General features: G+C 46.6%; 1 protein-coding gene across 2 annotated transcripts; it reads right to left on the reverse strand.

Moving 5' to 3' along the window:
* Positions 1-721: 721 nt before the first annotated feature.
* On the reverse strand, positions 722-24,276 carry DYNLL1 (dynein light chain LC8-type 1). Of its 2 annotated transcripts, none has more exons than XM_032602445.1 (3): positions 3,342-3,484; positions 2,991-3,128; positions 722-1,148 (listed from the first exon to the last, which is right to left on the reverse strand). In XM_032602445.1, exons 2-3 carry the CDS (start codon positions 3,120-3,122, stop codon positions 1,011-1,013), a joined length of 270 nt encoding a protein of 89 aa, XP_032458336.1. In that variant the 5' UTR covers positions 3,123-3,128; positions 3,342-3,484; the 3' UTR covers positions 722-1,010. The 2 variants fall into 2 exon arrangements, with proteins under 2 accessions (XP_032458336.1, XP_032458337.1); XM_032602446.1 differs by lacking the exon at positions 3,342-3,484 and adding an exon at positions 24,253-24,276 and having other exon boundaries at positions 728-1,148.
* Between the last annotated feature and the right edge of the window lie 49 nt (positions 24,277-24,325).

The raw sequence follows: 24,325 nt of genomic DNA on the forward strand, positions 1-24,325 counted from the left end.
TCCCAGGATGGGCGTGGGTTGTCTCAGCCTCTGTAATATTTCCTATCTACAAAAGCCAAGTCTGCCGTATTCGCTTTTATTCATAGAAAAGATTTGTCTTCCTAAAACTGATAGCAGGAAACCTTTAATGAAGTTTACTTATCCAGTTTTAATTGGGTCTTTTAGTGAAAGCTTCAATTCACATGTGAACACAGCTAGTTAAAGCACAGCACAGCAGGCTTATAAGTTTAAATTCCTGCAGACTTTATTAGAATCACATGGAGGGCTGCCTCAAAAGATTTCCCTTTTAAGACCACCTTTAATCTTCAGAATATACTTTGGCCAAGGCAGGGGAGGGGAAATTAGTCTAGAGCCCAACTTTCTTATTAGCTTATTTCCATTTTACAACCATGGAACTACTATACATTCATCACCACTTGAGGCCTAAGGCCCAGAACACTCTATAGCAGTATCTTTTAACAAAATGAGCACTTAAGGAAAGCATCAGATTAGGAATAAGAGTTAATTCAGTAGTTTCTCTGCCATGCATTTCTTAACATGCACTTCTGAGTAGTATTCTTCCATGCATAACAGTAGCAGGATGGGCAAGAATGAAACTCAAGAGCGTTGAATAGGCTAGTCTATTATATCCCACAGAAACTTGAAGGAATCACCCCCACCAAACTACCCAAGATCAAACAATAGGCCATCTTCAACCCTAGATTATTTGAACAAATCGTTATTAACGCACACTTCTCCAACACATTTATTTCTTTAAAGGAATGGATTTTGAAGAGAAAAAACATGGGACAGAGAGGTATGGAATAGAAAATAAATACAAATGTAAGCTGTTTTGCTAATTGCTTTATAACCACAACAACCTAGTACAGAGAATGCCCTGTACAAAACAACACAATAAAGATCGAGGTGTTCCCTTAGGCAAGGCTGAAGATTTCAGTCTCTGGTGTTTGGAATTTAGGCTGCAGTCCTTGTTTTTGGATGGATCACTGGGTGTGGCACAGTCCATGCTTTTAACCAGATTTGAACAGGAGAATGGCCACTTGGCCCAGGTAGAAGTAGATGAAGTGTTTGGTTTCATGTGTCACATAACTACCGAAGTTCCTCCCCACGATGCAGTGCCAGGTGGGGTTGTATTTCTTGTCAAACTCCTGGGGGAAGGGGAGGAGAAAAAGAACACAGAATTTTAGTGCTAAACCAGAGGTCAGAGTTTGCCTCCTAGATAAGCAGAGCAGAAAGAAGGAACGTCAGCATCTGCAAATTCTTAGAATGAAAGAATGTTCCTCAGCTCCAAATCGCCTACATGGTGCATTAATGCAAACATACTTGCAATCTGAGCTAAGCTGGGAATGGGGGCTGGGGAGGTAAAAGTCAGAAAGGGCAACCTCAGAGACAGAGCGCTTTGTTATCATGGCAATTACACCTTCATAACTTCTAGAATATTCTTATTCATTAACAGCAGGTGACATCAGTTCTAGTTTATCCTCTAGTTTTTTTTTTTTTTAAATTTATTTATTCATTTATTTATTTTTGGCTGTGTTGGGTCTTCGTTTCTGTGCGAGGGCTTTCTCTAGTTGTGGCAAGCGGGGGCCACTCTTCATCGCGGTGCGCGGGCCTCTCACTGTCGCCGGCCTCTCTTGCTGCGGAGCACAGACTCCAGACGCGCAGAGCTCAGTATTTGTAGCTCACGGGCCCAGCTGCTCCGTGGCACGTGGGATCTTCCCAGACCAGGGCTTGAACCCGTGTCCCCTGCATTGGCAGGCAGACTCTCAACCACTGCGCCACCAGGGAAGCCCAATCCTCTAGTTTTTAAACAGAACTAAACTATCCTCCTATTGTACGACATGCACCTACAAAAGCCAAGAAAACAGTAAATATTTAGCCCAAAATACCCCCACTATAATTCATTTCAATATTATTGAAACAAAAGACTTCCAAAAGAACAAAGCCTCAATGAGCTTCTAAACCGCTGTGGATCAAAATTTAAACGGACAAGACACTTGGCACTCCACTGTCCCTATAAAAAGAATGCTGGAAGCAGAACCTGACAGCTACCTGGGCAAATTTTATCTTTCTGTCAATAGCCCTTCTTCCCACATCTATCCTAACAGTGCTAATCTACCACCTGGTCCTCAAGGAGAGCAAACTGCAGTAACAACTTTTCCCTATTTTCCCCACCCCCAGAGGCTCTCGGTTTCACTGGGTAGTTCTAGGCAGGGGCCAAAGCTAGTCCTTCTCTATGAAAGTACTACAAGTCTCTGGTGAGTTTGGCAAAATTTGGCTACTATTGTATTGTACACAGCAAGAACGTCTTTTAGATTAAGGGGAATAAAATTCTTACAAACTAGACCAACGCACTGCTGCTGCCTCTGTCAAAAAGGTATTTATTTCTGCTCCATCCGAAGTCTTTCATCTTCTCATTCTCGACTAGAACCCTCCCACGGCTTAGGCTGCCAGCTTCCTTCCATTCTAGAAAACATAGCTCGAAAAGTTGGCAGGCCTGCCAGCTTTCCACAGACTGCCATTTACCAATCCCCCAACCTAGTACCCAGCCCTCACTACCACCCACTTTCCCTCAACTGCCGACTGACTCCCCACTGAAGGCTGGCAAGATCTCCCTTCGGCCCTGCTGGAAACACCCACGCAGCTACCCCCTCTCGAGCACCCAGATGGATCCTGGGCGCAGCAATCATGCAGAAGGGGGGGAACCGCTGCTGCCTGATCCTAGAAACCGTTACTAGGTGGCGCTTTCCCCGTGGAGCTGGGTAATTAAAAAAAAAAAAAACTTCGAACGCTGAGGGGCCGATCTTCAAGAGAAGCGCAAAATTCATTTGCGTCCTTTTCTGGAAACCTCTACACCCGCGCTACTTTGCGTGCCCCCCAAGTATCTCTGCCATTGCTCGGGGGACGCAGGATCGAGAAGGAACTAAGTTGTGACTCGCCCCAGCTGAGCGCAAACTGCCCGAAACCCCACGCCCGCGCCCTGTCCTCACCTTCTTGATATGGGCCGCAATGTCCTTCTCTATATTATACTTCTCCAATGCCTGAGTAGCACACTCCACCGAGTCCTGTTGCATCTCCTCCGACATATCGGCATTTTTGATCACGGCCTTTCGGTCACACATGGTTACCTGGGGGGGCGAGGCCCGGGCAAATGGTGAGGAGTTGGGGTATGGGCTGCGCCTGCGAGGCGCCAGCTTCCCCGGCCCGCTCCGCCCGCCCCACGCCACCCCGGGACGACCCCCCACCCCACTTCTCAGGAAGCGCGGGCCGCGCGGACCGAACGGCGGGATAAGTCCGGCAGGGGACGAAGCCAGATAGTGGAACCCCCCCGAGTCTCTCACCAAAGAGCAAGGGCTGGCCGACTGCAATGGTCTCCTGGGGGAGGGGCTGGCGAGGCTCAGACCGGTCGAGACGAACGGTCCCTACTAAAGCCGTGGCGCATCTATGGAGCCCCACGCCACCCGCCGCCGCCTAGTACCTAAGCCCCGCCCTGCTCCCGCCGGCCCCGCCCCCCACCGAACGTCCCTATTGGCTTGACACAGCTCCCAGAACTCTCCCATTGGCCCATGGACTCAATGGTTCCCTCAGGATCTTTCTTCTGCATTTTGTTGCAGACCACAATGCACCGCTCTCGGCGTCGGTTGCCCCGGCAATGGGCCGCACGAGATGAGCCCAAACACCCCGAAGGCGGTGCTGGGGTGGGGTCGCGAGGACCGCCCAGCGGCTAGAGAGGTGCGAAGGAAGCTTCCGCCCAGGTCAAGAGAAGTGATTCCAAATTTACGGAGGTTGTCCCAGAGTGTGTTCTCGAATAAGTATTGTCTTTGGAAGTTGGGTATCCCACGTCCCTTCCTCCCATCCCAGGTCGGAAGGATTTACCCTTTCTGACTGAGGTAGCCAATCGCTTCACTAGAAGGGTATCTCTTAAGCAGGGCTGGCTTCGTGGGCAAGTGATCCGTGCAGTCGCAGAAGAGGAGACCCAGGATTTGGTTTAATGCTCTGCTGTCTCATTGTTGAAATTCGTATTTTTTTTTAATACAAGGGACGCCACATTTTCATATTGCATTGGGCCATGCAAATTATGCAGCCGGACCTCCTCTGAAATATGGGAGTGCGGGTGTCAGAGGTCCTCAGAAATGGGAGAGGGTTTCCTTATGAATTAAGAGATTATCCCCAAGAGTGAGGTCTCCCTGCTGGGCAATGCAGACCTCATTTAAGGGGGTGGGGAGCCCTCCGGGTGGATTTGGGAGTGCTGATCCGGTAGTGTGTGTCCAGGGTGGGGCTTCTTGCTCAGATGAGGCAGTCTTTCCTGTGTGGGAGTTTCTTGGTGGGGATTTACCTCTAGGGCGGAGGTGCCCTAATGAATAGAATGGCATCCCTTAGAGGTATTTCCTCTGGTTTAGGGAGACTAACCACTAAGTGGATAAAAAAGCAAGGACTTGGGGTGGGGTTGGGGAGCAGGATCAGATGTGGATTTAAATATTTAAATCCTAGCCCTGTCATTTTACTAGCTGTTTGAACCTCAGTTTTCTAATCTGTAAAGGGATTAAATATAAAAGGAAACCACTTCATAGGCATGCTGGGCGTATTAAATAAACTAGTGCATTTGAAGTTCTCAGCACAACTTGTGGCACATAGTAAGGGTTGGAAGAATCTTACCGATGGCTGTCAATTTATGGAACTGTCCCAAGAGTCATGGCAAGGTTTTGAACAACCAACCCTTAAATACCTAAAATGTGTTTTTGAACTTGCATAAACAAGTTATCAGTTTAATCATGTAACCAGAAGCTTTCTGTTTACATTTCTGCCTGTTTCTACTTGACCACCCACTCTCATTAATCCAGAGCCCCTTACAATTTGATCAGAGGCACACAATGCCAAAGAGAAACCAGCTGGGAATAATGAGAAACTCCGGTACAACATATGCATATCAATTAAATCAAATTAAGAGACTTTTCCCAGTTTCAGGTTTCCAGTGGTGGGATTATGGGTTGGAGGAGTTAAAGTAGTTCTACACAGAGTCGCTGTTGGGGAAGAAGTTGTATTGGCAACAGGAGTGAGTCTGGGTTAGTGCTTCTACCTGACTTGCTGACTTGGATTCAGAACTGTGGAATCTAACGATGATGCCAGAACCTGAATCTCTCTTGGGGGCCTTTACTTTTCATGTATATAGTTTTTTTTTTAACATCTTTATTGGGGTATAATTGCTTTACAATGGTGTGTTAGTTTCTGCTTTATAACCAAGTAAATCAGTTATACATATACATATGTTCCCATATCTCTTCCCTCTTGCATCTCCCTCTCTCCCACCCTCCCTATCCCACCCCTCCAGGCGGTCATAAAGCACCGAGCTGATATCCCTGTGCTATGCGGCTGCTTCCCACTAGCTATCTACCTTACATTTGGTAGTGTATATAGTTTTAAACCCTCTGATCTATGGCTTGGCCAGCTTCTCCTTGTTTGAACAGAAGGAGCTGAGAGTCGTTAAAGGGGATGAGGTCATATGAACAGCAGCTGTGTATTGAGTGGTTGCCTATCACCAAGTGCTTGGCACTTACTCAGTTGCTCCTCACAACAGCTGTGCCTGGGACCCCTTTCCTCCCATCTCCCTCCTGGCATAACTTCTGCTCATTTAGATTTGAGCTCAGATGCCTCCTTCCCTAAAGAATCATCTCTACTTACCCCCTACCACCACACTTCAGTTACTCTCTACTGAAGTAACTTTTTTATTTCCTCCATTGTACTTGCCTCATTTACTCCTTCAGAATAAATTCACATGAATTATCTCATGTATTTATTTGCTCAGTTATTGTCTACTTGTCCCTGCCTGTCTTCATCACTGCTGCATCTTCATCATCGAATCCAGCATCTGCCACATAGCATGCACTGACTTAGATATGCATTGAATTAAGAATTCCAGGTCTTATGTCCCCAGTTTACAGATTAGGAAATTGACTTTCACAAGGTCAAGCTGTTAATAAAGGAAAAAATTCCAGGTCTGGATGACCCTAAAGTCCATTCTCTTAACTTCAATATGACTTTAATACATTTAGCTGAGGAGACAGTGTGCCTTTTTCTTATTAATAACTTTGAAGAAAAGGAGTTTGGGACGGGATGATGTTAAGGTTTTCTAACAAATAAGAGGATTTTGCTCGATAAATGCCTGTAGGTTTTTCTCCATTTGTAGCACCTGCCTTCCCGAGCATCTTCTGTGTTTGCTGCTCATCTCAACCAGCTCTTGACCCTAATTATTTTCTTTAAAAGTGAAGGAAGAGGGACCTCCCTGGTGGTCCAGTGGGTAAGACTCCACGCTCCCAATGCAGGGCGCCTAGGTTTTATACCTGATCGGGGAACTAGGTCCCGCATGCATGCGGCAACCAAGAAGTCCACATGCCACAACGAAGATCCCACACACAGAAACTAAGACCAGGCACAGCATAAATAAATAAATAATTTTTTTTAAAAAAAAGTGGGACTTCCCTGGTGGCGCAGTGGTTAAGAATCCATCTACCAATGCAGGGGACATAGGTTCGATCCCTGGTCTGGGAAGATCCCACATGCCATGGAACAACTAAGCCCCTGCGCCACAACTACTGAGCCCGCGAGCCTAGAGCCCATGCTCCGCAACAAAGAGAAGCCACCACAGTGAGAAGCCCACACACCGCAGCGAAGGGTAGCCCCCACTGGTCGCAACTAGAGAAAGCCTGCGCGCAGCAACGAAGACACAACGCAGCCATAAGTAAATAAATAAATATTTAAAAAGTGAAGTAAGAGCACTATCAAAAACTCATGCTGGGACTTCCCTAGTGGTCCAGTGGTTAAGACTTCGTGTTCCCAGGCTTCCCCGGTGGCGCAGTGGTTAAGAATCCACCTGCCAATGCAGGGAACACAGGTTCGAGCCCTGGTCCAGGAAGATCCCACATGCCGCAGAGCAACTAAGCCCGTGCGACACAACTACTGAGCCTGCGCTCTAGAGCCTGTGAACCATAAGTACTGAGCCCACGTGCCACAACTACTGAAGCCCACACGCCTAGAGCCCGTGCTCCGCGACAAGAGAAGCCACTGCAATGAGAAGCCCGTGCACCACAACAAAGAGCAGCCCCTGCTCGCCGCAACTAAAGAAAGCCCGCGTGCAGCAAGGAAGACCTAACACAGCCATAAATAAATAAATAAATAAATAAAAATAATAAAGACTTCGTGTTCCTAGTGCAGGGGGCCTGGGTTCGATCCCTGGTCGGGGAACGAGAGCCCACATGCCGCAACTAAAAGATCCCGTGTGCTGCAACTAAAGATCACGCATGCCCCAACAAAGATCCTGCACGCAGCAACTAAGACCTGATGCAGCCAAATAAATAATAAATATTAAAAAATAAAAAAGAAACTTATGATTTTCTGGCCTGTGTTTAACCCCAAGAGACATTTTGGGGATATTATTTCTAGGAACCAACGGTCTTTTTCATTCTGTTACCACTTATTTTTGCAGAATCATTTCTCACTTCCTATCTGCTTATCGCACAGTGAGGCAGGTAATAAATATCCGCTAGTTGTAAATGAAATGTCTGTTCAGGATTTGGATGCTTGAAATATATACCCAGAGTCAGTTACAGCCCCATCCTCAAGGAGTTTCTAGTCAAGAGTAACCTAATCTTTCCAATATCATGGGTTTGGGGGTTTGAAAGGGCTTTAGAAGTACAGGAGCCCAGCAGGTAACATTAATGAGTGAGGTGAGGTAGGTGGTACAATAGGGAGTGGAGGGGACTGTGACAAATAGAAAAGCCCTTTTTTAAAAAAAAGTATTTATTTATTTTGGGCTGCGTTGGGTCTTCGTTGCTGCACGCAGCCTTCCTCTAGTTGTGGCGAGCGGGGGCTACTCTTCGTTGCGGTGTGCGGGCTTCCCTTTGCGGTGGCTTCTCTGTTGCAGAGCACAGGCTATAGGCACGGGCGTCAGTAGTTGTGGCATGTGGGCTCAGTAGTTGTGGCTCACGGGCTCTAGAGTGCAGGCTCAGTAGTTGTGTCGTACAGGCTTAGTTGCTCCATGGCGTGTGGGATCTTCCCGGACCAAGGCTTGAACCCGTGTCCCGTGCATTGGCAGGTGGATTCTTAACCACTGCACCACCAGGGAAGTCCCTAGAAAAGCCCTTTAAAAGGTGCCCAGGCAGATGTTGCCATTTGGGATTGTTGACCCAGTGTTGCTAAAATCATCTGATTTTCTAGAGAGACCAGAAATCTGAATTATTTTTATGGGAAATATCATCATTTTAATGTTGGTCACCAATTCATTTCTTAAAACACAGTGCAGTCTAGATATGGCCTATGGGCCTCCAGTTGGCAATCTTTTATTCAGCTGAATACTCTCTTTTTGTAACCAGAAGACAGACTCAAAGAAGTATAATAGAACATATATATATATATATGTATTTGGTCTTTGTCCAAAGATCCAGGCACAGAGCTCTTAAACCCTTGAAATTATTTGAGTTATAAGAGAATCTTTTGTTATCATAATGAGTCTCTATCAACTACGCTGGAGTTTAGGTAACGAGGTGACTCTTTGTGAGGAGGGAGGCAAGATGCCTTCAGATATACAGATAGTTTCAGATATCTAGATAGCTGGTCATCAGAGGAAACAACCATATGATTAGAGGGTTGAAACTTTCAGCCCCCTATTCCTACCCATGTCCCCTTCCCCTACCTTCCCCATCTCCTGACCTCCTGGGAGGGGAAAGGGGCTGGAGATTGAGTTCAATCCCCAGTGGCCATGCCCATGTAACAAATTCTCCATAACAACTCCAAAACTATAAAGTGCTGTGCAGGTGGTGCACCCTGAGAGGACATTGAAACTCTGCATCCCCCCACCCCCCCAATACCTTTTGCCTTATGCATCTCCTCTATTTGGCTGTTCCTGAGTTGCATCCTTTATAATAAATCTGTAATAGTAAGTAGAGTACTTTTCTAAGTTCTGTGAGTCATTCTAGAGAATTATCAAGCCTGAGGAAGTGGTTGTGGGAACCCAAATTTATAGTCAGCTGGGCATGGTGAGGGTAACGTGGGCAACCCATTTGCAGTCTTGTGGGTCTGTGCCTTTAGCCTGTGGGTCTGTGCTAACTCTGGGAGTCAGCGTCAGAGCTGAATTGTTGGACACCCAGTGGATGTTGGAGAATTGATGTGGAAAAATAAGTATTTGGTGTTAGAAAAACAAACAAACACAGTATCAGAAGTGATGTCATGGAATTCCCTGGTGGTCTAGTGGTTAGGATTCCGAGCTCTCACTGCCGAGGGCATGGGTTCAATCCCTAGTTGGGGAACTAAGATTCTGCAAGCCGTGCGGCTATGGAACCAGATTTCTAAGATCCTGGTCTGTTTGACTCCAAATCTAGTGCTCTTTCCATCACCTCAGACAAGTTGGCTTTACCCTTGGGTGCTGGGGATTTCACACTTTCTGGGCGTGAATGGATCATGGCCTATGCTTGCTACTTGGCACATGGTGTTTGCTGAATAAATGAATGGGTATGGCACCAAAATGCTTGCACTTAGATCTGCATGAGGACAGTATCTGGTGTAGTTTTGATTGGCAGCAGGGAGGGTTCAGCTCATCATAGGCACTAGGGGAATTCCATGGGAAGGTAAGAAAGTGGAGACTCAACAGCATTTTTGGTGGATCAGAACCATGCAATCAACGTAGAGAGCCCAAAATAAGTCATTTCCAGGGTCCTCTGGAAATTCAGATGACGCTAAAGTAAACCCACCATGACTCCACCAAGGAGAAACCCCAGAGACATTTCCCAAATCGTCCTCATGGTTTTTGCCATACCTGCACCCTACCTCTACTATTATTTCTCCAATATTTTTCTTTAATTAAACTCCCTATTTTTAATAAGCATTTTTAAAAGGCAAATTTATATTATTACCATAAACAGAAAACTAGTCTCATTTATCATAAATAGAAGGTAACCATAAAATATAAACAAATATTATAATATAAAACGTTTTGCCCTCATATTGCTAAACTGATCTGGGACCCCGCCAGTGATATGTGTCCCACACTTAGGAAACGCTGCCCTAGCGGAGGGCTCTTAAAGGGGGTCCGGTGGATGGATTGCGAAGGTTTTACAAGTCCCCAGGAGTTATGCACAAGATGTGTGCTGTGCTCACAGGCATTTTTCCAGGGAGAGGATCTATACCTTTCATCAGAGGCACAGAGGGATTCAGAACCCAAGGAGGATAAAGAACAATTGCTCTAGAATAACCTATACTCTTGGAATGAATGCAAGATTCCCTCACCAGGTCCCACTGAATTGGCCCATCAATTGGGTTCTGTAGCATCACATGTCTGGGCAACTCACTATATTCCACTCCTAGCCGCTAAGTTTTCTTGAGAACCCTTCTGAGCCTGAAAACATGCATTTTCTATTCTTATTACTGGAAATCATCATGAGAGGGAGGCAAAGCTTCTGAAATCATAGGCTTTGGAATGAGACAGATTTGGGAAAAACCTAAGTTGTGTGCCCTCCTACGAGTTAGCCTCTCAGAGGTATAGGTTCCCGATTTTTAAATGGAGATAATACCTTCATTGTAGGGTGGTGGCAAGGTTTATATTAATTAATGCATCTAAAGACCTAGCCAGGGACTTCCCTGGTGGTCCAGTGGTTAAGACTCCATGCTTCCACTGCAGGGGGTACGGGTTCGATCCCTGGTCGGGGAACTAAGATCCTGCATGCCGCGTGGTGCAGCCCAAAAAAAAAAGACCTAGCCAAGGTCCAAAAGAAGGTAGCTACTGCTGTTATGTACTGAGAACTTACTATGTACTAAGCATTTGGGACACATTATCTCCTTGACTTCTCACAACTCTGTAAGGTGGATGTTAAGAGCTGTTGATCTCTCCATTACATAGATGAGGAAAAATGAGGTGCGGAGAGGTGAGGTCCCTTGCCTAAAGTCACATTGCTAGGAATGACAAGGCTGGAATTTGAACCCTGCTCTGTCTGACTGTACAGACTTACGTGGTCGATGAAACCTCTGAGCTGCCTCACCTCCCCAGACAAAGGGAGATGATGTGTGTCCCCGGAGACTCTCAGCAACCGTGGCTCCTGGTGGGAGCTCCCTAAATATATGTTGGATGGATGGATGAATGGATGGATAGATGAATGGATGGATAGATGGACTGAAGAAAGAATGGATTTTTCAAACTAATTCAGGTTGTTTCCTCTCAAATTTGACCCCAGATTTGTCCTTGACTGTCTTGATCTTCCCTGAACAAATTCTTTGTACTTTAGCCATCATACTTTCCCAGGGCCCTCAGAAAGCCCTTTGGGTTTGTTCACAAGCACACTGAGGGATTTCTTGCAGGAACTGGAGGTCCCAAAACAAGATAGAAAAAGCCACAGCCTGCACCCTGCCACTGGCCCAGGACTGCACTGTTCCCAGCCCTGTCCAGCAATCACTTTCCAAGATTTTCTGGGACCTCAAGCACTTTCTTGGACCATGAGTTCTGTCACCAACCTAGCAGCTCCAGCCCTCCCTTACCTGAAAGGAAGTGTGAGGAATGTGACCTTGCAGTCCCCAGGGTTGATTCAAGAACTCCTGTACAGAAAGGAGAGGCTCAGTGGGAGAGTGTGCAAGGCCTAGGTCTGAATCTAGAAGCTTTCTTCCCATGGAGAAGGGCTGGCACTAGCCTGGGGCTGGCAGGGGAACTGAGTTGTGGAGCCAAGTACTGTACTGCAGTGCAGGGAGAGTGAGGCCAGACAGACTGGGACAACTCAGGGAAGAAAAAGCTTCCCTCTGGTCCATAGCCAAGCTTCGCCTGAATGGACAGATACCTCCGAAGCCTGATTGCTCAGCCCCCTGTCTGGGGGTGCAGCAGATAAATTCAGGCACGTCCAGAGAGGCCTAGTGGGCCCCCTCAGCTCCCAATCAGTAAGCAGAAAATCCAGAGAAGAGGCTAAAAGCACAGACTTTGAAGCCAGGCGGACCTGGGTGTGCAGCCTTACCCTGCCCCTACTAAGGTGTCTGACCTTAGGTAAGTGACTCTACCTCTCTGAACCTCAGTTTCCTCACCTGTAGAATGGGGATTGTAATAGTCCTTGTTTCTCAAGGACAATTTGGAGATTGAGGTGGTGCATATAAAGTAGGTGGTATAGGACTTGGCACATGGCAAAGGTCAATGATGCTGGCTACCAATTATCATTAATGGTACCCTAAACCAGGATTCTTCAACCTCAGAACCAACGTTTTGGACCAGAAAGTTTTCTGCTGGGGGACTGTTCTGTGCATTGAACGATGTTTAACAGCATCCCTAGCCTCTACCCACTGGATGCCAATTGCACCGCACACCCAGTTATTAACCAAAAATGTCTCCAGACAGGGAATTCCCTAGCAGTCCAGTGGTTAGGACTCTGTACTTTCACTGCGGAGGGCCTGGGCTCAATCACTGGTCAGGGAACTTAGAGCCCACAGCCAAAGATAAATAAATAAATAAGAGTCTGCAGACAGTGTCAAATGTCCGCTGGAGGGTGAAATTGCCCCCTAGTTGAGAACCAGTGCCCTAAATAAATCTAGGATGGGACTTCCCTGGCAGTCCAGTGGTTAGGACTCAGCGGTCTCACTGCTGAGGACGTGGGTTCAATCCCTAGTCGAGGGATTAAGATCCTACAAACCAAGCGGTGTGGCCAAAAAATAAATAAATAAATAATCTAGGATGAGTCTGAATGCCACAGATCCCAGATTCACAGCCCTGTGTAAGGACCACAGGGCAGGCGGGCTTACTTACAGACAAAGGGATGGGATGTCCAACAATTACAGAACAAGTTCCCTCCTGCATAGACTAGGAGGCAGGACTGGAGTCTGCTCTAGGAGCCCCCTCTGACTCACTAGGTGACCTTGCTGTCACTCTTTAATTATATGCAAAGTGGCCCCAAGTTAAATCTCAATTATTCTAGGGCCCCAGACAAAGGAACAAGCAGTTGGTATCTAATTTCCAGCATCTCCATTCTTAGGCACTGACTGGAAGAAAACCTGACTCTCCAGAACTCAAGAGTTCATTCAGACCTTCATTCATGATTGCTGAGAGAGAACCAGATGTCAGTCACTGTTCTGCGTGCTGGGGATTGTGACATTACAATTTATGATAAGAAATATATATTATAAACATATTATATATATATATATATATATCTTGTTATATATAAATGTAACAGGAGCAATGGGATCATCTTTTGTTATAATATTTGGTCTCTTGTCCTCAGTTCCTGAAATCACTTCAGAGCTATAAAGGTGAAATGAGTGTTTTGTTATTCATAACAAGCCCCTTCCCACCACAACTGGGTTTCTGCTGATGAGCTGACTTTTGGAAAGCACCTAAGGTGGGGCTGGTTGTCAGTGGAGCCAACCATGAGATTAAAGGCTTAGAACTTTCAGTCCCACCTCTGGACCATGAGGTGGGAAGAGGGGCTGGAGAGTGAGTTCAATTACCAATGACCAATGATTTAATCAATCATGCCTATGTAATAAAGCCTCCATAAAAACCCAAAAGGACGGTGTTCAGAGAGCTTCCAGGTTGGTAAACACATGGAGGTTCAGGAAGGGCGGTGCGCTGCAGAAGACATGGAAGCCCCCCACTCTTTCCCCATACCTTGTGTCTCTACCATCTGGCTGTTCCTGAGTTACAGCCTTTCATAATAAACCAGTGATTTAAAGCAATTATACTCCAATAAAGATGTTTAAAACAAACAAGCAAACAAACAAACAGTGATTTAGTAAGTAAAATGTTTCTCTGAGTTCTGTGAGCTGCTCTAGCAAATTAATTGAACTTAAGGAGGGGGTCGTGGGCACCTCTGACTTATAGTCAGTTGGTCAAAAGTACAGGTAACAACCTGGGCTTGCAACTGGCTTCTGAAGTTGGGGGAGGGGGCAGTCTTGTAGGACTGAACGCTTGACAGTGGAATCTGATGTCATCTCCAGGTAGACGCTATCAGAACTGAGTTGAATTGTAGGACACCCAGCTGGTGTCCAGAGAATTGCTTGTTGGTGTGAGGGAAACTCCATTGTAATTGGTGATCAGAACCCTATTAGGGATCCACAAGAGAACAAAACTGGCAAAATCCCTTCTTCATGGGACTTACATTCTAACAAGAGAATAAAGATAATAAGTAAGCAAAAATATGTCTGACCCTGCTAAGTTCAATGGATAAAAATAGACTAAGGGAACCAAAGGGGACAGAGTGAGAGATCTTGTCTTAAATAGAGGTTTCCAGGCAGGTCTCTCTGAGAAGGTACCATTTGAGCCAAGACTTGATGACCTGGCTATTGGGTGGAGGATAGAGTGTGGGGAAGCCAGTGGGAGCAGAGAGGCCAGGAAGAGGCTACTGCAGTCGTCCAGGTGAGAGGTGATGGTGGCTTGGACCAGGACAGTAACAGCAAAGGTAGGATGAGAGGCGGTTGGATTCTGGATATATTCTGGAGGTGGAGCTGACAGATTTGCTGATTAATTGAATGCAGGGTGTGGGGGAAAGAGAGGAGTTAAGTATGACTCCAAGACTTGTGGCCTGAACAATGAGAAGAATGGATTGAGATAGGGAAGGCTGGCCAAAAGAGAAACAAAAAGTTGTTTTGGCTATGTTAGTTTGAGATGCCTATTAGACATTCCAAGTGGAAATGTCAAATATGCAGTTGGATATATGAGTTCTGGGAAGAGGTCCAGTTTAGACCTATAATTTGGGGAGTCATCAGATTACAGATGACACTTAAAGCCATGGGACTTGATGAGATCACCACCAATGTGAGGAGTACGTGCAGATATAAGAGGTAATGCTTATTCAGCTAGCAACATTCTCTGAGCTTTCACTGTGCGCCAGGCCCCGAGCTAGGTGCTGGGTACAGAGATGTACCTCCCTCAGCACCTGCCAAGAGAAGCTCCATTACTTATTTAATTTTTTCTTGCCTAAATGCTTTGGCCAATTAGAGGATAAACACTGAGAGTTCCTGCCCTGTGTCTTAGTCACTTGTTCATTATTTCAAGAGATACTTATTGAGCACCTACTTGGTACAAGGCCCCCATCTAGGCACTAGGGACATGAAAGGGAGAAACTCAGACCTGGCTCCTGTCCTCATTGAGTTTACATTCTGTGTGTAGAGGAAGTGGACACTGAATGAGATGCACATGGTATTTTGTTGTAGGAGCCTGAACAGACTAAGACACTTCCCATTCACTCTCCAGTCCATTCCACCAAAATAGCTTATCAAGGTTACCAGTGACCACCACGCTGCTAAATCCAGTGGCCAGTTCTCAGCATCCTTCATTGATGTACTTGTCACAGTTGCTCTCCTCCTCTCTGAAGCTCATTCTTCGCTTGGCTTCCAGTATCCCCAGGACTCTCCCTCTTCTCCCGGCTCACTGGCTGCTCCTCCTCAGCTTCATCTACTTGCTCCACCTCTTCTCCCTGGCCTCTAAAGGAAGAAGTGTTCCGGGCCTCAGTCTTTGGACCACTTCTCATAGTTTCCATTTTCAAGGCTTTGAATAACACCTCCATGCTCATGACTCCTGTCTTAGTCTGTTCAGGATGCTGTTACAGAATATTATATAGACTGGGTGGCTTATAAACAATAGACATTTAGTTCTCACAGTTCTGGAGACTGGAAGTCCAAGATCAGAGTGCCAGCATGGACAGGTTCAGGTGAGGGCCCACTTCCTGGTTCATAGATGGCCACCTTCTCTCTGTGTCCTCACATGGTAGAGGGGGTGAGGGAGCTCTCTGAGGCCTCTTCTATAAGAACCCTAATCCTATTCATGACCTAATTATCTCCCCAAAGCCTCACCTCTTAATACGATCACATTGGTTGGTTAGGTTCCAACATATGAATTTTGGGGGATTAACAGTCTATAGGAACCCCAAATTTATAGTCAGCCTGGAAGAAGTGTGGGTAGACTGGTAACCCCATTTTCAGCTGGCATCTGAACTGAGGGTAAGTCTTATGGGACTAAGCCCTTAACCTGTGGGGGTCTGCACTAACTCTGGGTAGTTGTGAATTGTTGGACACAGAGTTGGCGTTGGAAAATTGGAGAACTGGTGTGGAAAAATGACACATTTGGTGTCAGAGGTGGTGTCAAAAAAAGATACTGCAGGTATTCCCTGGGTATCAGCACAGTGCTACAGATTTAGATTTCAAGAAATATAAAAATTATAAGCCACAAATAGGAGAAAAGAAGAAAAAAGATGTGAATAAATAGAAAGTGATACCAAACTTCTGGGTGGGAGGGCCAAATACAGCAAGAATGGAAAAATTTTCCCCATGTAAATTTATAGATATAACACCATTCCAATGAAAACAACTAGAAGATGCCATATAGAACTTGATAAAAAGATTCTAGAATGTGCTTAGACAAATCAACTGGCAAAAATACTGAGGGAATGAAAGGAGCAGTAGGGGACACCTAGGCCTTTCCAAGGTACAAAGTGGGAGGAAAGCTCTAGGCTGAGGTCACACAGGTCTTGGCATCACTGAACACCAACTTACTAAGTCAAGTAAGAAGGCCAAGGAGGGTTTGGTCAGGCTAAAGACTGGGGAGGCAGCGGTGGAGAAATCAATGTTCCAAGGAGAAGAACTAGCCCCTGCAACACTTGGTACAGGCTTTCAGACACAGCAGATCCTGGAGAAGTTGGCAATCTGGGAGTAATGGGAAATGAGGGAGAGACTGGTGGAGGCAAATCACAAAGGCCAAGATAAAGGGATGCAGATGGGGTTCTCTCTGGGAGGCAGACACTGTTCCCTCCACCTCTGGCACCCTAGCATCTAGCACAGTGCCAACAGTAGGCATTCCATAAATAACTCGCACATCTTTTCATAACTACGTATAGGGACTTGCTCTTTTTCACATCTGCATGCTATTCAGAACTGCACGTTTCCCATGTAGCAAGTCCCCTCTGGGTGGACCTTGAGGGTGCTTCCAGTTCCTTAGGGAATTATAGTTATTAATAAACATCCTAGCATTTTGAATACAGCACCCCCTGCGGCCCTTCTTCCTCAGGCCCAGGAGGGATCGCTGGATTTCTGCTTGGTTCTCTTCTGCTTTCCCTCTGGCTTCCAAACAAGTACCCTTTCGCTTTGCACAGCTCCTCTAGGAGACTGTGAGACTATATTCCCCTCAGGCTCTCCCCTCCCTCCAGCCTATCTCATCCCCTTTACAATCATCCTAGTCAGGGATATACAATAAACATTTGTATGAGCAGCTGAAATACTTAGGATTTACATGTATAATCTAACCCAGCCAGGCTCTGATTTACATTAGGGCTTCTCACCCTAAATCACTGGCGGCTGTAGAGTGAGAAAGAAAGAACACTCCTCAGCCCCACCTAACTGTGCTGAGCTGGGTAGCTTCCCCAAAACGACAGAAGTCGTCCCAGCTTTCTTTGCACACGCTTTTCCTTCTGCCTGGAATGCTTTTCTTCTCTCCTCATGTACCTGGTTAACACCAGCTGGTACATCAGGTCTCACTCAGCTCAGAAGCCACTCCCTCCAGGAAGTCTTCCCTGAACACCCCATTCAGCTCTGGGTTAAGAGCTGCAGGAGCACCCATTGCCATTGTCCCTTTGTCTGTGAACAGTGGGGGTCTTTTTTTTTTTTTTTAACAGTGGGGGTCTTGATAACTCTTGTGTCCCTGGCGCCCAGCACAGAGCCAGGCTATTCTGCAGCTCAGTAAATACCCGGTGGAATGAATGAACAAATGTCAAGTGGGCAAGGAGTGGGGAAAACCACCAAAGTCCCAGATGCCACATACACAAGCCTGGGCTTTTAGAGCTGGGGTCAGAGTGTTCCATGAGGGAAAAAACCCTAGTCTCCTGCAGGCACTGTCAAGGAGTGTGCCATGACAAGAAAAACTGGCAGCCCACGAGAAGGAGGGAATAACAAAAGAAACTGGTCCCCAGCTGCCTAGCTCCAGGGAACGTTTGTCAATGTGACATTCACAGAAGCCCTGCACATGTGCTGGCTGAGGGGGAGAGCCAGCCTCAGCCAGACAGAAGGAAATTTAGCTACTGTGCACATGTTAGCACAGGGGGAGGTACAGCTTGGAAGGTTGGGGGGTTTTTTTTTGTTTTTGTTTTGTTTTTTACTTTTATAAAATCTGCATGTACTTCCCATATTTGTTTTTACCTTTAATGAATGTGTTTACTTTTGAGGTGCTGTTACCTAATTATATCGATGCAGTTCATTAAAAATCTGCTTAGTACAAGATTGAGTACAAAGCTTTAGGATTCCATTAAATCAGTGCATCACCTTGCTGCATCAAGAAACATTATCAGCACTGTTGTTAATCTTTTCACACCCCTTCCACCCTTTGCTTGTGCTTCTGGTTCGCTGTGCCATAAAATAAGTTTCCAAAGTATGTGACAGAGTAGAAGATGTTTAGGGAAAAGTTTTGGGTAGAGGGTAAGGAACTTAGGGCTTAGAAAATAAAACTTGGTGAAACTGAGAAGACCATTTGTCATTTTGTACTTCAGCTCCCTTTTTCTGGAGCTAGAGCAACTCTTCTTTAAGTACTAGCTAAAAAATTAACAGGTGTTTATTAAACACTTACTATGTGCCAACACAACAGGGCTATAAAGGGATTGGCCCTAGTGGTTCTTAACTTTTCTGGGGGGGAGTTTGGGGGGTATAGGTTTACAGACCTTTGAAAATGATAAACTGCACTGTCCTGTATGGTAGCCACTAGCCACATTTGGCTATTAAAATCAAAATTAATTACAGTTAAATACAATGAAAAGTTCGGTTTCTCAGCTGTAGCAGCCACGTTTCAAGTGCTTAAGAGCTACATGTAGCCACATGGGGTTACCATATTGCACTCAGATAGAGAACATTTCTATCATCATGCAAATTCTCTTGGATAGCACTGCATGAATATTCTTCCAGAATCAAGACTATCCTGCTCACGTGCAATATTTTGCATCCAACTTTACAACTTTCACAACTCGGCGGGGTCGTGGGGGGGTTGGGAGGGGAGGCAGTGTGCTTCACTGACCCCTGCAGCCCATGGATCCGAGAAAAAGCAGCCCTGACATGACAAGCTATTTGAGGCCTCCATCTCAGAATACAGCAAGTTGGCAAAAATGAAGCAATGAGGCTGCTACAGATTCAGCACGCTTACTGCTTTAGATGTATCTCATATGAAACCAGACCCTCGTGTTCCTACTTGTCTGGCCACATTCAAAGAAACATCAGGGCTTCCCTGGTGGCGCAGTGGTTGAGAGTCCGCCTGCCGATGCAGGGGACACAGGTTCGTGCCCCGGTCCGGGAAGATCCCACATGCCACGGAGCGGCTGGGCCCGTGAGCCATGGCCGCTGAGCCTGCGCGTCCGGAGCCTGTGCTCTGCAACGGGAGAGGCCACAGCAGTGAGAGGCCCGCGTACCGCAAAAAAAAAAAAAAAAAAAAAAAAACCAAAGAAACATCAGTTCATTACCCCAAAATAATTGAAAATGTTACCGATTTTCTGCAGTCTCTTAAGAAAACACCAAATAGTCACAATGTACTGCAACTCTTCTTGAATTATCTTTCCCATCTTTCTCCTCTTCTCATCCACCTACACATGGCACTTGCTTCCCTAAAGCTCTCTGCACCCCCTTCCATACTCTCTCCAGATCTCCTAGTTCTGCTGCTGCTTTGTCCCCTTCCTCTCCTGCACAGCTCAGTTCTTAATTATGTAGCTCTCCAGAATGTTTCATTTTACCCCATAGCACAAATAAAGTGGCAAAAAATGACAGAAAGCTCCTAGGGTACAGTGGCCAGAAACACATTCCACAGCGACCCAGCCCAAGCCTTCTCTGCTAGCCTGGACCAGTTTCTCTGAGATGACTCATTTTCCCACCGATGGTTTACTCCCCCATCACTTCCTCTTCTGCCCACTGCTCCCGAGGGCCAAGGTCTGGGAGAAGCTCATGACTGAGGCTGGCAGAGAAGAAAACATTTTGCTTGGATGCCAGAGGGGACTGATGTCATAGGGAAAGGGAGGAAACCAGATGGGCAGGTTCGTAGAATGTTTTATCCCCAGTGTTGCTTTATTATTATTTTTTACTGGGCACTGCCCTACTCCCTAGTAGGGGGTAAACGGCTTGCTGTGGGAAATGCATTAACTCTTCACAGTCTGCCAAGGCCAAAGGCTTCTTTTCAATCTGAAGACAATCCCACTGGTGCCATTCTTACCATCATATTAGGAATGATGAACTTTATTGAGCTCCCATACAGCTTAAGTGAAAGCCCCACCCTGTGGGAAGGGCAGGCCTATCCCATGTATCAGAGGACTCCAATGTCCATCCACCATCACCTGGTCATGCACCTGGAATTCTGTTCTCAGAGAGGGCACATAGAGCCTAGAGCCATCACACTTCTTATCCTTCCTTCTTACCTCCTCCACACGTATCTGAACTCATCGTTGTTCATCCTCTTGCAGATCAGTTCCTTCTGCTTTATTCCCTGTCTCAGAACGATACCACTGCCTAGCTAGTACCCCAAGCCAGAAACCTGGCAATCAACCTGGACTCCTCCTCCTTCCTCAGCTCCCACCACCAATCTATCTCCAAGTCCTATGATTTTGTCCTTGAATATCTCATTTCCTTAGCATCTATCTCTATCACCTTACATCAGACCACTGGCATCTCTTGCTTGGATGACGGCAGTGGTCTCCCCATTGGTGTCTCCCTGCACCCAATCCCATGTTACTTCCCCATGTAACCTGCTAGTCAATAGGCCACCCAAGGCTATCCCTGTTCTTACCTATACTCACCTTTGGGCTAATCTGAGCACACTGTCATATCTTCCCGGAACAATATGAATCCAACTCTAAAATCATGAATGTATAATGCAGATTTTTTTTTTTTTTTTTTTTTTTTTGCGGTACGCGGGCCTCTCACTGCTGTGGCCTCTCCCGTTGCGGAGCACAGGCTCCGGACGCGCAGGCTCAGCGGCCATGGCTCACGGGCCCAGCCGCTCCGCGGCATGTTGGGTCTTCCCAGACCGGGGCACGAACCCGCATCCCCTGCATCGGCAGGCAGACTCTCAACTACTGCGCCACCAGGGAAGCCCGATAATGCAGATTTTTTAATGAAGTCACAGGAGGGGGCTTACACTGCGATTACACAGCAATACTTCCTACACTGACCCTTTAATTATCTCTCCTCTTTCCCCAAGTTTCCCTATAATGGCAGCTGCTGCCACAATTCTCCCTGACTCCCTTTCCTTTCCCTACTATCCTGCAGCTACCCTCCATTCAAATTAGCTCTCAGTCTCCTCCCCTACTCGTTATCTCCCGTCCAGTCAGCTGCCACTTCCTTCTGAGAAGGTCTCATCCCAACATAACTCCCTAAAACCCTTAAATGGCTACTCACTGCCCTCAGTAGAGTCCAAACTCCATAATACAGTCTACTAGGCCTTGGAGGCCCCGGCCCTAGCTCCTTTGCCCTCCATTTTCCTACTTGAACTCTTTGCCCCAGCCATATTGTAGGGAGGTGGGGTTCGCCCCTGGTCTGCCATAATCTCATGATCTGAGCAATTGCTCATGCTGTCCTTTTTGTCTGAAAAGACTTCTCCTTCCCTACGGTTAACTCCTACTGGTCCCTCAGGGCTCAACCTAAATATCTCCTCCTGGAAGCCTCCCTTATAATCTCTAAAACTGTATTAGGTGGCCTCACAGCAGTTTACCCTTATCACAAATGTGCTCTAAATTGACTGTTTGAATAACAACTTGAATATAACACCTTGAGGACAGAATGGTATTACTGCATGCAACCAGGGCCTAAATTATAGCATGCACTTGATGATGTTGAATAACCAGATGGGCAAAAGCTCAAAAGGGTGTCCCTCCTTAGCATCTGTGGCCTTAGTAGAGAATGGAGTCCATGGGCCTCTTTAGCATTACGTCATAATTTGGGCTTCATCTGGGTTCTAACTTGCAAAGGTTAGTACCTGGGCTCACAGAAACAAAATCCACCTTTGGGGTTCCCTGGATGATGCCTCCTAGCAATTTAGCTGCCTTCCTCCTAATCCAGAAAGGCTGTACTTGTCACATCCCCAGATCTGGGCCCATTTTCTAGGCTACATATGAACTTCTTTGGTGATCACAAGCTGCAAGAGTTTGCACCAGACGAGTTGAATCATTACTATTTACACCTAGAGTTCTGTTAGGTCACTTAGCTGACTCCACCTCTCTCCCTAGGAGACTACCCAACTGCCTCCATCAGCACATTCCAGGCAACAATCACGTAGGAGTGGTAGGACTCAGAGGGTGGTGTTAGTACACCTAAGCACCCCCCCAAATGAGGAGGCATCTGGACTTTAGGATGCCTTTAGGATACATAAGCTCCTATATACTCTGGCCAGGGCTCTTTCCTGCTTGCTTTCTGAAGGCCAGGAAAGAACAACTAGAAGTTTTACATAATCCAGAATACAACAGATGGTTCTGATTGCTTTATTTTAGAAATAATTTATTTTTTATTCCAATTATGAAAGTAGTACATGCTAATTACAGATAATTTCATAAACACAGAAAAGCACAAATAAAAATATAGAAATCAGGGAACTTCCCTGGTGGCACAGTGTTTAGGAATCTGCCTGCCAATGCAGGGGACACAGGTTGGATCCCTGGTCTGGGAAGATCCCACATGCCGCGGAGCAACTAAGCCCGTGCACAACTACTGAGACTGCACTCCAGAGCACCTGAGCCACAAATACTGAGCCTTGTGTGCCATAACTAGTGAAGCCCGCGCTCTGAAACAAGAGGAGTCACCACGATGTGAAGCCGGCGCACTGCAATGAAGAGTTGCCCCTGCTCGCCACTAGAAAAGCCAGCAAGCAGCAACGAAGACCTAACACAGCCAATAAATAAATAAATAAATTTACAAATTAAATATTTGGTTTTATTCTCTTGCTATTGCTAGCACTAATAGAGTTTGTTTTTGTTTCATACTCCCCCCAACATTTTATTATGAAAGTTTTCAAATATACAGGAAGGTTGAAAGAATTCAGTGAACACACTGAATACACCCACCATCTAGATTCTACTAGTTAACCCACCATCTAGTTAATGTTCTACTGTATTTGCTTTTCTCATGCATCTACCCTCCATCAATCCAGAGAGGTTTTCTTTTTTTTTTAAATAAATTTATTAATTTTATTTATTTATTTTTGGCTGCGTGGGTCTTCATTGCTGCGCGTGTGGGCTTTCTCTAGTTGCGGAGAGCGGGGGCTACTCTTCGTTGAGGTGCATGCGGGCTTCAGTAGATGTGCTTGCGGGCTCTAGAGCGCAGGCGCACGGGCTTAGTTGCTCCATGGCATGTGGGATCTTCCCGGACCAGGGCTCGAACCCATGTCCCCTGAACTGGCAGGCGGATTCTTAACCACTGCGCCACCAGGGAAGCCCCAGGTGGTTTCATGTTTAACATGAAAAATCTTTTTAGATCAAGACTCTAGATGCAAGATCTCATTCTTGTAACGTCCCCAGGTTCATGCTCTGCCCTGAAATGTAAAATGCATCCAATGGAATGTAAATGTGGGAAACGGTTCCAAGGTGGGAGTCTACCTGAGCTCCCGAGCTTCTGAAGGGACCCAGCGCATAGGCTGGAATAATGGCTCTGGGTTCTAATTCTGACCCAATTATGATACCTCCGTTTTCCTCACCTGTAATATTGAATCTCTCCATACTGCGTGAGGATTAAAAGCACAGTTCGCGGGAGAGCACTCTATAGTGACAGTCGCCACAGTTATGATCCTTTTTTTTTTTTTTTTTTTTTTGCCACGCCGCGCGGCTTGCAGGATCTTAGTTCCCCGACCAGGGATAGAACCCGTGCCCCTACAGTGGAAGCGCGCGCCAGGGAATTCCCAGTAATGATTCTTTTACTCCCCTCCTTGTCTCCGATAAATTTCAAGTCCAGCTATGGAGCCCATCTCAGGTCTCTTACACCCATTTTAATCCACCTAACACCCTCAGTTCTAAGCAACTGCAAAACAGGGACAGGGTGGCCCAGAGGGCTACAGACCTGAGGCAGTCGAGGACTCCTTCAGTCCGCTGCGGCGTCAGCCTGAGGCCCTGGCCGACTCCCTGCGGCGCCCTGCACGCGGAGTGACGGCCCGCGGGGCCCACCCTGAGCGCTACACCCGTTTCACCTCAGCAAATGTTCACAAAACACCTGTGAGGTAACGCAGCGCTACAGAGGGAGAAAACTGAGGCCCAGGGAGCCTGAGTCACTTGCCCAAGTCGACGCAGCTGGCGAGTGACTTGCCTTGGGGAACTGACTCCAAATCGCCTGACTCCAAGCTCTCTCCCGGTTGTCGCCCCCCGACCCCCTGTGCACC

The sequence above is a fragment of the Phocoena sinus genome, chromosome 14, assembly GCF_008692025.1.
Source record: "Phocoena sinus isolate mPhoSin1 chromosome 14, mPhoSin1.pri, whole genome shotgun sequence".
Classification (NCBI taxonomy): domain Eukaryota; kingdom Metazoa; phylum Chordata; class Mammalia; order Artiodactyla; family Phocoenidae; genus Phocoena; species Phocoena sinus.